The following is a 14,478-nucleotide window of genomic DNA, read 5'->3' as shown; positions in this document are numbered from 1 at the left end:
CAGGCCTTGGACATCTTTTCGCGACCTGTGTGAGGGAAGCTCGAGCAACGATCTGATCTTGTCGGGGTTTTCCTCGACTCCTCGGGTATTGACGATGAAACCCATGAATTTTCCTGATGCGACTCCAAAAGTGCACTTCTGTGGATTTAGCCTCATGCCATACTCCCGTAGTATCTTGAAGCATTCCTCCAGGTCAGAAACATGGTTATTGGCAGTCTTTGACTTGACTAGCATGTCATCGACGTACACTTCCATGTTTTTTCCGATCTGGCCAACGAACATTCTATTCACCAACCTTTGATACGTAGCTCCGGCGTTCTTCAGCCCGAAGGGCATGACCTTGTAACAATAAACGTTAGTCGGGGTCATGAAACTGGTGTGCTCCTGATCCGCTGGATTCATGGCGATCTAATTGTAGCCCGAGTACGCGTCCATAAAGGACATGAGCTCGTGCCCCGCCGTGGCATCCACCAACTGGAAAATCCTTGGCAGTGGAAAATAATCCTTGGGGCAGGCTTTATTCAGGTCGAAGAAGTCTATGCAGTTCCGCCATTTCTCGTCGGGCTTCGGGACCAGCACGGGGTTGGCGACCCATATTGGAAACTTGCCTTCACGGATAAAGCCGCATTTTTTTAGCCGGGCTACCTCTTCCTCCAAGGCTTCATACTGGGTTGTTCCTAGGCGTCTCTGCTTCCAGGACTTCCCAGGAACGCTTTTATCCAGATGTAGTGTGTGCATGATGACACTCAGGCTAATTCCCACCATGTCCTCGTGAGACCACGCAAACACATCTAGGCTATCCCGTAGAAATATGATCAGCTCCGCCTTCCTCTCGCTGCAGAGGTTTTTTTTGAGCTTGACCATCCGTGATGGGTTCTGCGGATCAATGTTTACTTCCTCGAGCTCCTCAATAGCTTGGAGCTCGGATTTGTCCTCGCCTACTCGGGGGTCAATATCCTCACTTAAGACGATATTTTCCCCTTCGCTGCTTTAAGGTTTTTCAATCTCAGGACCAACCAAGGGGTCCCGAGATTCCTCTTCACCACTTTGGATGGCCATTGCCAGCTGCCCGGGTTTAGATTTTCTCTTCATGGAAATGCTGTAGCATTCCCTGGCAGCAAGCTGATCGCCATGGACAGTGCAAATTCCCGTGGAAGTAGGGAATTTCATCGCGAGGTGGCGGATGGATGTGATGGCCTCAAAAGCTATGAGCATAGGTCATCCCAAAATTGCATTGTAAGCAGCGGAGCAGTCGATGACCACAAACTCAAGGAGTTTCGAGACTGTTCGAGGTCCTTCTCACAGGGTGATCACCAGCTCGATCATCCCAATGGCCGCCAATCCTTCTCCCGAAAAACCATACAGCATCATGAAGGTCGCCTCCAGCTCGGCGACAGTCAAACCCATCTTTTCTAATGTGGAACAGAATAGGAGGTTCACCGAACTCCCATTGTCGACCAGCACCCTCCTAACCCTCCGATTAGGGAGCTGAATTGCTACGACCAGAGGGTCATTGTGCGGGAACTGGACATGGCCCGTATCATCTTCTGTAAAAATGATTGGTTGCTTCTCCAATCGATGTTGCTTTGGCAGGCGCTGCTCCGAGACGAACTCTTCTCCATTGTGCGCCTTAAGTTCGTTCACGTACCTCTTTTGGGCACCCCCGCTCGTGCCAGCCATATGCAGACCTCTAGATATGGTGGATATCTCCCCTCCAACCATGGGAGGAGGGACGTCCTGATCTATCCGAGACCCGGGCTGACTGGCCAGGACTTCTGGAGCAGGTCGACTTGCTGGAACCCTGTTCCGCACGTACTGAGCCAAAGGGCCGACTCAAATGAGAGTCTCAATCTCATCTTTTAAATGCCTACAATCATCGGTGTTGTGGCCAACATCATTGTGAAAGCGGCAAAACTTGGAGGTGTCTCTCTTCCCCTTTTGGTGCTTCAACGGCTCGAGCCTCTTCCAGGGGACGCGAGTAGAATTAGCTAGGAAAATATTCTCCCTAGACTGGGTGAGCTCTGTGTAAGTAGTGTAGACAGGCTTAAACTTGTCTACGGACTTATTATTCTTTTGGCCGTGCTGGCTGCCTTCACCATTCCCCTTTCTTTTGCCTCCACCGAGCTGGTTGTTCTGTGTGATGTCTTGGGTCGCTGCCACAACCTCCGTCCCTACTCCAGCGGGCTGACCAGGGACCTGGCTGGTTCCTGCGGCTTCGGCTTCGAATTCCTCCAAGTTGATCCATTCCTGGGCCCTGTTAAGGAATTCGTTAACCGAGCTGACTCCCTTTCTTTGTATGTCTTTCCAGAGATCCCCTCCGACGAGGATTCCAGTTCTCATGGCCATGAGCTTGGAGTAATCATCCGCGTCTCTGGCCCGAGCATCAACGTTCACAAATCTGCTCAGGTAGGCCTTCAGAGTTTCGCCGAGCTGCTACCTCACGCTAGCCAGAGATTCGGCCTGAACGTGGGCAGCCTGGGAGGCTCGGAATGCCCTTTTGAAATCAGTCGAGAAAGTTTTCTAGGAGCTGATTGACTGTCTTTTACCTTGCTTGAACCACTGCCTGGCTGGTCCAGTCAGTGTGGAAGGGAATATCAAGCATCTCAGCTCGGGGCCAATGTTGTGGGCCATCATCAGGGTGTTAAAAATCCCTAGGTGATCCGACGGGTCTCCGTCTCCATTGAACTTAGACAGGTGCGGCATACGGAAACCAGGTGGGTAAGCCGTTGCTGCTATGCTGGGGGCGAAGAGCTCCATCTCGTCCTCTGAATCATATTCATCTTTTTCTTTCTCCGACAAGAGCTTCCTCATCAGCTCTTCCATCTAGGCCAGGCGCTCGAGGGTTTGGTCCTGGTGTCCTTGGTTATTCCGGGGCTGTTCAACAGCTCCGGATCCATTGTACATATTTGGTGGGTTATTGCCCCTCCTATCTTGAGATAGGTTATTTGGGGCATTCCCGCCGTTACGTACTTCGGACAAGGCTCCTCCCGAGCGAGCATGGCTGTCTCCTCCTGCTGGCTCCCCTCTATGAGAGTTAAGGCGATCTCGAAGGTCGCCCCCCTGGGTGGCTTGTGGACTTTGTGCCGAGCTTAGACGCTGACGCAGGTCTCCGCCAGAGATGTCGCTCCGGCGACTGCCAGTCCAGTAGCTCCTGTTAGATAGGCTCGGAGTCCGCCTTTGGTGGTGAGGATCTGGGCTTTCCCTCAGCGCCCTGCTATGTCGGGGAGGTTCGGCTGATGGCGGGTTACTCCTACTACTTCCATAGGCTGGAATATCTCGGACGGGCCGAGGAGGAGATGGATATCTAATTGGAGACGGAGGATGCCTGACCGGAGAGGCGATCCTAGTTCTGTCAGGACGGATCAGATTAGGTGGGGGCCTTTCGGCCCTGCCAACCTGTCGGTCCCGCGCCTGGCGATCTGGACGAGGCGCAGAACGGCTGTTGGGGATGGGCTAACGCTGTGAGCACTCCCCGGACCTCCTTCTGGAATTTCCTCGAGCTCTCCTGGGTGTGCTCGAGGCTGGTTGGGAGCTAGGAGTTGAAGTCCTGACCGAACGACTGTACTGCTGTTGTTCGGCTCTAGGCATTCCTCTGAAGTCTGCCTCTCGTCGGTGCGACGAGGGAGTGGAGTTGGCTGCCGGAAGTCTGTCCGAGCGGCTATGCCTGGACCGATTACCCCAGCAAGACTTAGGAGCCTCGCCTTGCCTCTCTCCGACGTTAGCGTCAGTTGTGAGAGGGGGTAGTCGGGCCAGCACATCCTTGATCTGCTAGCTAGCTATTGCGAGCTGGCTCCTCAGCTGAGCATTCTCCATCTCCACTGCAGTGTAATAACATGGGTTCAGATTAGGTGGCCGGGGATTAGTGCCTAGGTTGAACCGAAATAGATAAATGATCTTAGAAAAGAAATGGTGACTCAGGATACGTTTTTTGAGTGGTTTAAAGGTTAAAATCCTTCTACTCCAGTAGTCAGTATTATTTCTATATACTGGATATTTGATTACAGGGTATTTCTTACAATTGAGAATCCAACCCCCATTAACTCCCAAGGTCTCCATATTTATAGGAGAAGGCACCTGGGAGTTGGCAAGAAGGTCATCCCGTGACCTTCTTACCTATCATGTCAACTCTGTGACATTCATGATTAATTCCTAAACCTGACACATAAGTGGGGTCAAATCAATAGGTAAGGATATAGTGTGCCGCACGGCCTAACCTAGTCGTGGGTGCCTGAATACGCACATTCCTGCTGCGTGTCCGAGAAGTCAGGGATATATCAAACACGTGATGTCTGATATATGCACGTTTACCTTGCATGGTTGACTTTATAAGGGGTCACAGCCTCCAACTCCAACTCGTATCACGAGCTGGATCTTCACTCGACCTGCGGCCTTCCGAGTCCAGACTCAATCCTTAGGCAATCTTGGCGAACCCTTAGGTTACCCCGAGCTAAGGAGGTAGGACCTTACGATGGCAGCTCCGGTCTCGAGGATGTCTGCCTGGTAATCATGATTAGGCCGTACCTCAGCTCGCTAATCAGCCTGTGGGAAAATCAGGGCGTACAGATTGCTTAATGCTTCTTCAGACCACAGCTCCTCCACCAAGAGTGAACATTGACCCAGATGTCAATTTTTGATTGTCTTTCTCTGATTGGAAATCAGAATCAGTGCATCTAGTAGGGCTTAGCTCATCCTCTGAATATATCATCATATAGTCTTTCATTCTCCTAAGATACTTGAGAATGTTCTTTATTGCCATCTAGTGTTCCAAACAAGGATTTTATTGATAACGACTCACAATCCCAACTGCATAACATATGCTGGGCCTAGTACACAACATTGCATACATCAGACTCCCAACTACTGAAGCATAGGGATACTTTCTCATATCCTCTTCCTCCTGAGGTGTCTTGGGACATTATTCCTTGGAGAGAGTAATTCCATGTTTGGTCGGTAATTGACTTTTCTTGGAATTCTCCATAGAGAATCTTTCAAGCACCTTAGCTATATAATTAGCCTGAGAAAGTGCCAGGAGCTTGTTCTTCCTATCCCTTAGGATTTGGATTCCCAAAACGTAGCTCGCCTCGCCCAAATATTTCATTTGGAACTTTTCAACTAACCATTTCTTTACGTTTGGCAATGTCTCTACATTGTTCCCAATGAGAAAAATATCATAGATGTAAAGAACTAAGAAAACTACCACTTTTCCTTTGATGTATTTATACACACATGCTTCATCGACATTCTGTTCAATGCCATATGTTTTAATTGTTTCATCAAAAGTGATATTCCAAGATCTAGATGCTTACTTTAATCCATAAATGGATTTCAGCAACTTGCACACCTTTTGATCTTCCCTTTTCTTTATAAACCCTTCTGGTTGTACCATATAGATACTTTCATCAAGAAAGCCATTTAGAAATGCTGTCTTGACATCCATTTGCCATTTCTCATAATCATTGGCAGCCGCTATGGACAAGAGGATACGGATGGATTTGAGCATGGCCACAGAAGAAAATGTTTCTTCATAATGAACACCTTGTCTCTGAGTGTAACCTTTGGCTACAAGCCTCACTTTTAATGTCTCTACTTTCCCATCTACACCTCTTTTCTTCTTGTATATCCAATTACACCCTATGGGCCTGACATCTTCAGGTGGATCCACAAGTTCCCAGACTAAATTGGAATACATCAATTCCATTTCTTGGTTCATGGCTTCTTGCCATTTCTTCTTTTCAGGATCATCCATTGCCTCTTTAAAGGTTAATGGGTCATCCTTGTCTGTATCAGAAACAAGGACATGTGCCTCATGTTCGTAGCGAACAGGTTGTCTCACAATCCTCCCACTACGACGTTGCACAGGGGTTTCTTTTCTAGGAATCATGGTTCCCTCAGTTTGTCGTTTATCATTTAATGATGAAGTTGATTGGGATGGAATCTTATCAGTTGTGAGTTCCTCCAATACTACCATGCTATAAGGTTTATAGTTATTCATATAGTCATTTTCAAGGAAGGTCACATTTGTAGAAACAAATACCTTTTGATCCTTGGGACTATAGAAATAACCACCTCTTGGTTCTGGAGCATAGCCAACAAAAATGCACACTTCCGACCTTGATTCAAGTTTCCCTGATTTAGGTCTAAGAACATGAGCAGGAAACCTCAAATGCGGAAATGGTACAAACTAGGTTTGTTTCCATTCCATAGTTCTAGTGGCATTTTGCTAATGGTCTTAGATGGGACTACATTCAAAATGTACGTCGCCGTTTGAAGTGCATATCCCCAGAAGGAGAGAGGAAGTGAAGAGTAGCTAAACATAGATTTGACCATGTCCAACAAGGTCCTGTTTCTTCTTTAAGAAACACCATTTTGCTGTGGTTGTCTTGGTGCTGTAAGTTAAGAGAGAATACCATGCTCCAGTAAGAAATCTTTGAATTCTAAATCCAAAAATTCTCCACCTCGATCAGATCGAAGTGTCTTTAGAGTCTTACCTAATTGCTTCTCAGCCTCAGCTTTGAATTCTTGAAACTTACCAAAGGTTTCAGATTTCCTAAGCATTAGGTAAGTATGACCATATCTTGAGTAATCGTCAATAAAAGTGATGAAATACTCATACCCACCTCTTGCTTGTACATTGATTGGACCACAAACATCGTTGTGTACAAGCTCCAAAGGTTCTTTGGCTCTATTGCCTTTTGCTGAGAAAAGACGTTTGATCATTTTACCTTTTTATACAAGATTCACAAACCAGAAGAGTTCAAACTCTTAGTTCTCTCAAATGTCAATCTTTTTTTAATCGGTTTATCCTATCTAGACCTATATGACCAAGTCTAAGATGCTAAAGATATGTGTCATCCTCGTTTGAAACTTTTTGTCTTTTGTTCGTTTGTTTTAATGAGCATTTGTTCATTTTAATGAAAGCGATAAAGTCCAAATATTTTAATTGTGTATCTAAAGAAAAAATTAAGAATAATCAAATTATAATTAAAATATTCTAAAGTCATTACATGCTATAAAATTCCAAATTAACTAAAAAATGAACTAAACATTGTCCAAACAACAATACAGTTTTCTTTTAATAAAACTACAGAATTTTAAATAAATGGACTTTCTTTAATGCTTTCTTGAACTAGACGCTTTCCTCTTTTCCTCTCCAACTTTTTGTCTCCATCTGCAAGTTCCTCTTGATCGCTCAAGTGTCTGTAAAGAAGAACAAATAACAAAAAATATGATTAGTGGTTTCTAAATCAAAGAAAAAACTTTATGTATCATAATCCACTATTAAGCCTAAGGTAAAGGTAAATTATATCTACCATTTTCGTGATTGTGTTCTTGTTTGTAAATCCTCAAAAGAAGCATCGCACAAATCACGAGCATATTCAATGTGTTCGAACTTTTTCCTTAGCTTCTCTTCCATGGTACTATGACAGTAAAATCTTGCCATATGATTTGATCTCATCCAATCAGCATATTTCTCATGTTCCTCTTTGCTTGCATCCCATGATGGTACAGGAGGAGGTCTCTTATCATTATAGATATGTTTAAGATTTTTAGCCAGAAAAATGAACAAAGTTGAATTTTCCCAACCATCTTCATCCTCTTCAGTCATTTTTACTTTCTTTGCATGATCATCAATCTTTTTATGCATTACCGGGCACTTTATATTAAAATAATTGGGTGGCAACATTTTATGACTAAAAATAAAACACAATAATATTATGATTTGAAAAAATATCAATGTTTTGGAAAGTAAACATGATGCATGAATGCAACAATTAAAACACAAAAATTAACATTTACTTTTCCATGAGAAAACTACCAAACAAATAAAGTGTCGCCTTAGGGTCGGTCAAGTTAAATTACGATAGCTTATAAGACAATCTTATCTTTGTAATTTAAAACTTAAAATAACTCTTTATTTCTCTTTTAAATATAAAGTACCGCTGGTTTGGTCAAGATGCAATTATCCACCGCAAAAGCTTAATTACATCTTTGTAAGTGTAACCCATTATTTCAGATTTCATGACTTAACTTAGAGAGTGCCGCCTTAGGGTCGGTCAAGCCTAAAATACATCACTTCCTCCTATCTTCCTAAGAAGCCAACCTTGGTGATGATATGTCTAGAAACCTTCCTTAGGGGGACAGAAACAAAGCTGTCTCGAGACCCTATTCATATCTCACGGTGTTGTACTAATAATGGAGACCATAGGTCACATTGAGATGTTCACCTTCTCCCACTTACTATTTTAGATTAAATGTCTTTTATTAAACTAATCAATTAATTACTAGTTTATTAATAACCCTATGAATGTAATTAATTACAAAAAACATAATTATAAAATAGTCTGTTTCTATAATTAATGTGATCTAAATAATTACCCATTACATTCATCTAACTTTACTAAAACTTTTTTTACATAAAGGCCTATAAACCTATTGCCTTTATTATGGTGTGAGTTACCATGCTTTAACTAATTTAATACTTAGTATTTTACATGCAATTGATTTCACCAAAAATAATTCATATAAACAAATAGGACAATCCTAGATAATCATGTTTCTAAAAGATGCATGATTAATGAGAAATTGTGTGGGGTTTCGTGAATGACATGTAATTGACTAATGCATGATCATGTTATCAATTTAACATCAATGAATATTTATTTAAATAAATAATAAATGATGAACCGAGTACTAATAGGTGTTTCTAAGATTTACAATCCTTTGAAAAAAATTAGTAATAAAATTACAATCTAAGTTATGTAGATTTCAAGACTCTCCAAGAATGTTCCTACTCTCATTTAGGCTTTCTTGCTAATCTTTAGGAACTTTGTTTTGCCCAACTTATTAATTAGAAGAAAATTTTCTAATTAATTTATTTAATTAAAACTAACTTTTAATTAAATAACCATATTTGTCATCTTTTCAATTTAGATGAATTTAAATAATTAAATAATCAAATTCAAATAATTATTTAAACTTAAGATATTAAAATATCTTAACCAACTAAAAGATATTTTATTTTCTAATAAAATAAAATAAGATAATTAAACATTCAAATTAAAATAATTTAAAAATTAATTAAATAAAAGATATTTTATAACAACTTAGGAATTAGGATTTTGGGCACCAAAATGGTGCCCTAGGGCCGGCGACACAAGGTGCCAAGCTCGGGATGGGCGGTTGGGCATGTAGCCGCATCAGGCTCGGCATACAGGGGTGCGCGCAGGGGTGCGTAGGCGCAGGCACAGGCAGGCAGCAGGGGCTCGACTTGGGTGCGTAGGGGTGCGTGCAGGCAAGTGAGGGGCCAGGCGTGGGTGCGTAGGGGCGCACGCAGGATGGCGCAGGGGCGCGCGCAGGCTGGCTCGGGGGCCATGCGTGGCTGTGCGCAGGTGGCCGAGAGGGCTTGTGCTGCTGCCATGGCTAGTGGCTCGAGTCCTCTTGATTTTCTTTGAGTACAGATTTTTCAATTTAAATTTCAAGAAATAAAATTACAAAAATCCTATGCCCTTTATGGCTTACATAAGATCAAGAAAAATAATAAAATTCCTAACCCAATAGCACCATATAATTAAGGATCCATCATTCAACCATACATTCAAGAAACATATCCATCCATTCGATATACATATCAACATACATATAACAAATGCAAGAAATCCACAAAGTATTTAACATATATATATTTGTATAGACTGCTCTAGTACCAATTGTTAGTATTAAATGATCAAATCAAAGCTACGCAGCGAAATATATAGACCCATTTTAATAAATATTAATACCAGCCAGGATCATATACATATATAAATATTAAATAACATACAAATAGATTAGGGATTACCTCTTGTAGCCTATCAAGTGTTCTGGAGTCTTTTTGTATAAATCAACGATCTTCCTATTCAATGTTCTGAGATCTCACACCCTGATCTTCCAAACTAATCCTCAAACACAAAAGGACGTGTGTGGGAAAATAGGATTCAAAAGGCTGATATGTGTGACTCCTTAGATATACTCAACATATGAGATCTAGAGAGTTTTGACAGAGAGAAGGTTTAAAATATTTTTCATGTTTAGAGAAAACTATTGTTTTAGAGAGAGGGAGTCTGATTATCCATCCTTATCTGAATATTGCATATATCAGATTTATAAAGATATTTAATCTAATTAAATAATATTTATTTAATTCAAATATAATTCAAATTAAAATTGGTTAGATATTTTAATTTACATCTATTTAAATCATACTTAAAAACAATAATTAAATAATTGATTAAACAAATTTATTTGAAATTCAAAATTCAATTGCCAGGAATAAAATCTCTGATGCTAGGTGCCACACACTGTACTGTACAATGTGTGTCGCCCAGCCCTATTACAGTTGCCCTAATTTTCTCATTTGTTTATTTAATCAACTTTTAAGACAAGATATTTATTCAAACATAAATATCAAAAATTTAAAATTATATTTATCTTAAAATATCATTTTTAAAATAAATAAATAAATATCATATTATAAATAAGATATTTATTATTTTCTCTCTTTCTATTAATCCAAACGAGATTAATATTAATTTTAACATATGGTTTTTCAAAATAAAAACTATATAGTTAAATAATTAATTAATTAACAATTAATGAAATACCAATAATTATCAAATAATTATTTCCTTACTCTAAAAAATTAATTCCTTTGCAATTTAGTCATTTCTCTTAATAAATCTTTCTTTTGACATCCTTACCCTTGACAGTGTAGGACAGAGGTGATCTGGGGACCATGGACCTATAATACGAAGCTGCGATAAACCAGATTATTAATTAAACTCTTTAATCTAATAATCTTATTTATTAATTCCATGATTACTCTACTATAAATATGGAACTGTACTCTAAATATTTATAGAATTATATTTACAAAGATTTCTCTAGTTGCCCATTGATATAATAAATATATGTAGTTTTGTCCTCCATTTATTGGTTCGTTAATTAGAGCTGGTCAAAATTACTGTTTTACCCTTCTAATTACCTCTTGATCCTTAAGTACCATTAATTCTCTAGTGAGTATTTAATATATAATTTAATTATAGATTTGAGCTCAATAACTATTCAATTCCAGAATCAACCCTAAATGGAACCAATAGTCGATCTGTTTGGAAAGCCGAAATTCAAATATTGTAATTCATGTTCCCAACCATGCATGATATTGAACCTCCAAAACAAAAGTCATTAGCCTCATTATTCTAAGAGACCTTAACGAGTGAATCAAAAGATCCCATGAACATAAACAAGAGTTCATGAATACTCAGGATTTAGACTGATCTACAAATGATCATCTATATTGACAAGAATTAGATCTTTACGTAAAACGACAAGTTTATAAAGATAGTTAATTTTCATCGGTCTTGTCATATATAATCTCTATTATATACAACACATTTACTAAGATGTCTATCCACATCAGTAATCTGAATCTAGATTACTTGCATCTCGTATTCTTAGAAAACCATACTAGTAACCATTCATTAAAGATTCATTACTTTAATATGTTACTGGCTATGTTGTTCATTATTTATGATCTTAATTCTCTCGTATTAATACAAGATCATATTCTCATAAATGAATAAAGAATTTTCTTGATATTATTATATAATTAATTCAAACAATAATTATAACATTCAAATATAATAGAAGTATACTTTTATTTAAAACCAATAAAATGTCTTTACATGCTTTTAGGGCATTATTCCTAAAAATATAATATATGAATCAAAACATAAATAATACTAAAATTTAAATTATTATGAACCCTAAATTTTCAACTAATAAATAATATCAAATAGTTTACTTTTTAAGAACACACAAATAACCTAAAATATAAAATTTACACAAGCAAAACCACAAATGAGTTCATAAACATTAATGCTATGCAAAAAAATATATTTTCTTTATTCTAAATTTTGTTTAGTTGTCTTAGTTTTAGACTTAAAAATTGCTAACTAAATACACGTAAATTATTATTTAATTAGTATAAAATATATAACATTAAAAAATTAAATAAATTATGCTACTTAGAAGTTTATTTATGCATTTAAATAAAAAAAAAACATAATGTGACGTAAATGAGATAGTAAAACTACTTTGTACATGTAGCTTTTTCATGTTATATTCCATTTCTGTTGTAAATGCTTTTATTATATTGTAAAAAAATGTATTACTAACAATGAAAAAATGTACAATTCTTTTTTTTATCAGAAAAAGTAATATATTGCTCAACCCAACTTACAGCCAAAAGCTCAATAACAGAGCTAACAAGAAAACAAATTACAATTGCCTAACAAACTCATCAAGAAACTGCTCTTTAACTAGCAACTTCAGACTCATAATACTAAACAATCTAGCTTTCAACCCCAATTTAATCATACAATCAATACTATGAGAAGATAAAGAACAATGAGCAAAAATACAAGAATTTTTATTAAGCCAAATACAGTAGACAGCAGTAGCCAAAGAGGCTACTGCTATTCGTTGCATCAATCCTTTAGGCTTCCCTTCTAACCAACTCTTCCAATCAACATACTTAACTGGCCAAATAGCTGGGCCTAACTAGATTTTAATGAGCTCCAAAACCTGTTGAGAGAAAACACAATCAAAGAACAAGTGCACATGGGATTCCTCAGCTCTCTCACAAATCGGACACAAAGATGAGGCTATAGAAATATGACAGTGCAACAGATTATCTCTAGTCAGCAGGTGACCAAGGACCGATTACCATAAGATAAAACGATGCTTAGGAACAGAAAGCCTACACCACACAGCCTTAGAAAAAGAGACCAAATCCCTCTAAAGCCAATTGCTATAAAGAACCTTCAAATTCAGCTTACCATGCAGAGACGAAGCTTCCAAATCCGCTTCAGAAAACTGCTCTTTCAGATAACATAATTTTCGCCAATACAAACTTACATATGGTTTTAATGAATAATCCCATTAAGAATGACCTTTGAGATAAAGCTCGTCTATCCACTTGACCCGCCACAAATATTGTTTTGAGGAAATATCCCAAATAAATTTGGCCAATAAAACTTTGTTCCACTTAGAACCCTCCTTAAAACCAATACCACCCATAGTCTTAGGAGGACAAACCTATTCCCAAGAAGAACAATGAAACTTGCTGCGGTTACCCTTGGCTCCCCATAAAAAATTACGACACAGTCTATCAATTTCTTGAATGACACTCTGAGGCAAAAGAAAGATACTCATCCAATACAAACAAATTCCCAGTAAAACAGAGTGAATCAATTGAGTTCTCCTAGCAAAAGACAGATGTCGACTAGCCCAAACATGAAGCTAATACTGGATTTGATTAATGATCACACCACAATCAGCCGCCTTCCATTTTGTAGGACGAAGAGTAACACCCAAATATTTTAAGGGAAAAGTACCCTCTTCTATAGGAACAATACTCAGAATACTAGTCTTCACTTCAGTAGAAATACCTCCAAAAAACACTTGAGATTTATTCAAATTAGCAATCAACCCAGAATTCTGACTAAATCTGGAAAATCCATCAAATAAGAGTTGAAACGATCTAAGATTCCCCTTGCAAAACAATATAAGATCATCCACAAAGAAAAGATTAACAAGATGCAAACTTTTACACATGGGATGAAACCTGAAATCCTTATGCCGAGAAACAAGCCTAAGAAGACGAGTGAGATACTCCATGACAAGCACAAACAGCAAGGGAGAAATCAGGTCTCCTTGTCTTAAACCTTTCCTCCCATCAAAACTCCCTTGTAACCTCCCATTCATCAATAGAATATAAGAGGTACCCGACAAACATGTCATAATCCACTAAATATATCTACTTGGAAAACAAAAAGCTTTCAGAATATCCTCCAAAAAAACCCAATCAAGGGAATCATAGGCCTTACTAAGATCAATTTTTATCAAGCACCGGGGAGAGACATTCTTCCTAGTATAACCATGAAGGAGATCTTGTAGAATAAGAATATTATGCGGAAGCAAACAGTTCTTAATAAAAGCTCCTTGGTTTTGATTAACAATCACATGAGGAATTTTTGTCAGCTGATAACAAAGCATTTTTCAAATACATTTATAAAGAGTGTTACAACAAGCAATAGGTCTATAATCAGAAGCTTTAGCAGGAGTATCTACCTTAGGAATGAGTGATATAAATGTTTTGTTTAGCTCAGGTGGAATCTCCCCACGATAAAAAAACGTCAAAATCGCCTCTGAAATTTCATCCCCTATATCCTTCCATAAAGATTTGTAGAAGCCCAAGCCATATCCATCTGGACCAGGGCTCTTGATTGATTGGATACTAAATAAAGACTTCTTAACATCCTTCTTAGTGAATGGCTTTATTAGACCAAGTTGTTGTTCCAAAGTCAAAACAGCCCCTTGCTGAAAACAGTCTTGCTCTACCTGAATAGTTGCAGAACTAGATCTACTAAGAAAGCATTT

General features: G+C 38.9%; 1 protein-coding gene across 1 annotated transcript; it reads right to left on the bottom strand.

Moving 5' to 3' along the window:
• Positions 1–13,338: 13,338 nt before the first annotated feature.
• On the bottom strand, positions 13,339–13,803 carry LOC133806957 (uncharacterized). The gene has a single exon (XM_062245051.1). It carries the CDS (start codon positions 13,801–13,803, stop codon positions 13,339–13,341), a length of 465 nt encoding a protein of 154 aa, XP_062101035.1.
• Between the last annotated feature and the right edge of the window lie 675 nt (positions 13,804–14,478).

The sequence above is a fragment of the Humulus lupulus genome, chromosome X (genome assembly GCF_963169125.1).
Source record: "Humulus lupulus chromosome X, drHumLupu1.1, whole genome shotgun sequence".
NCBI lineage: Eukaryota > Viridiplantae > Streptophyta > Magnoliopsida > Rosales > Cannabaceae > Humulus > Humulus lupulus.
This window is presented reverse-complemented; position numbering and strand designations above follow the sequence as displayed.

What these genes read in the sequence shown, in the direction of transcription:
- LOC133806957 (XM_062245051.1), bottom strand. Translation starts at nt 13,803, where the DNA reads ATGAATGGGAGGTTACAAGGGAGTTTTGATGGGAGGAAAGGTTTAAGA.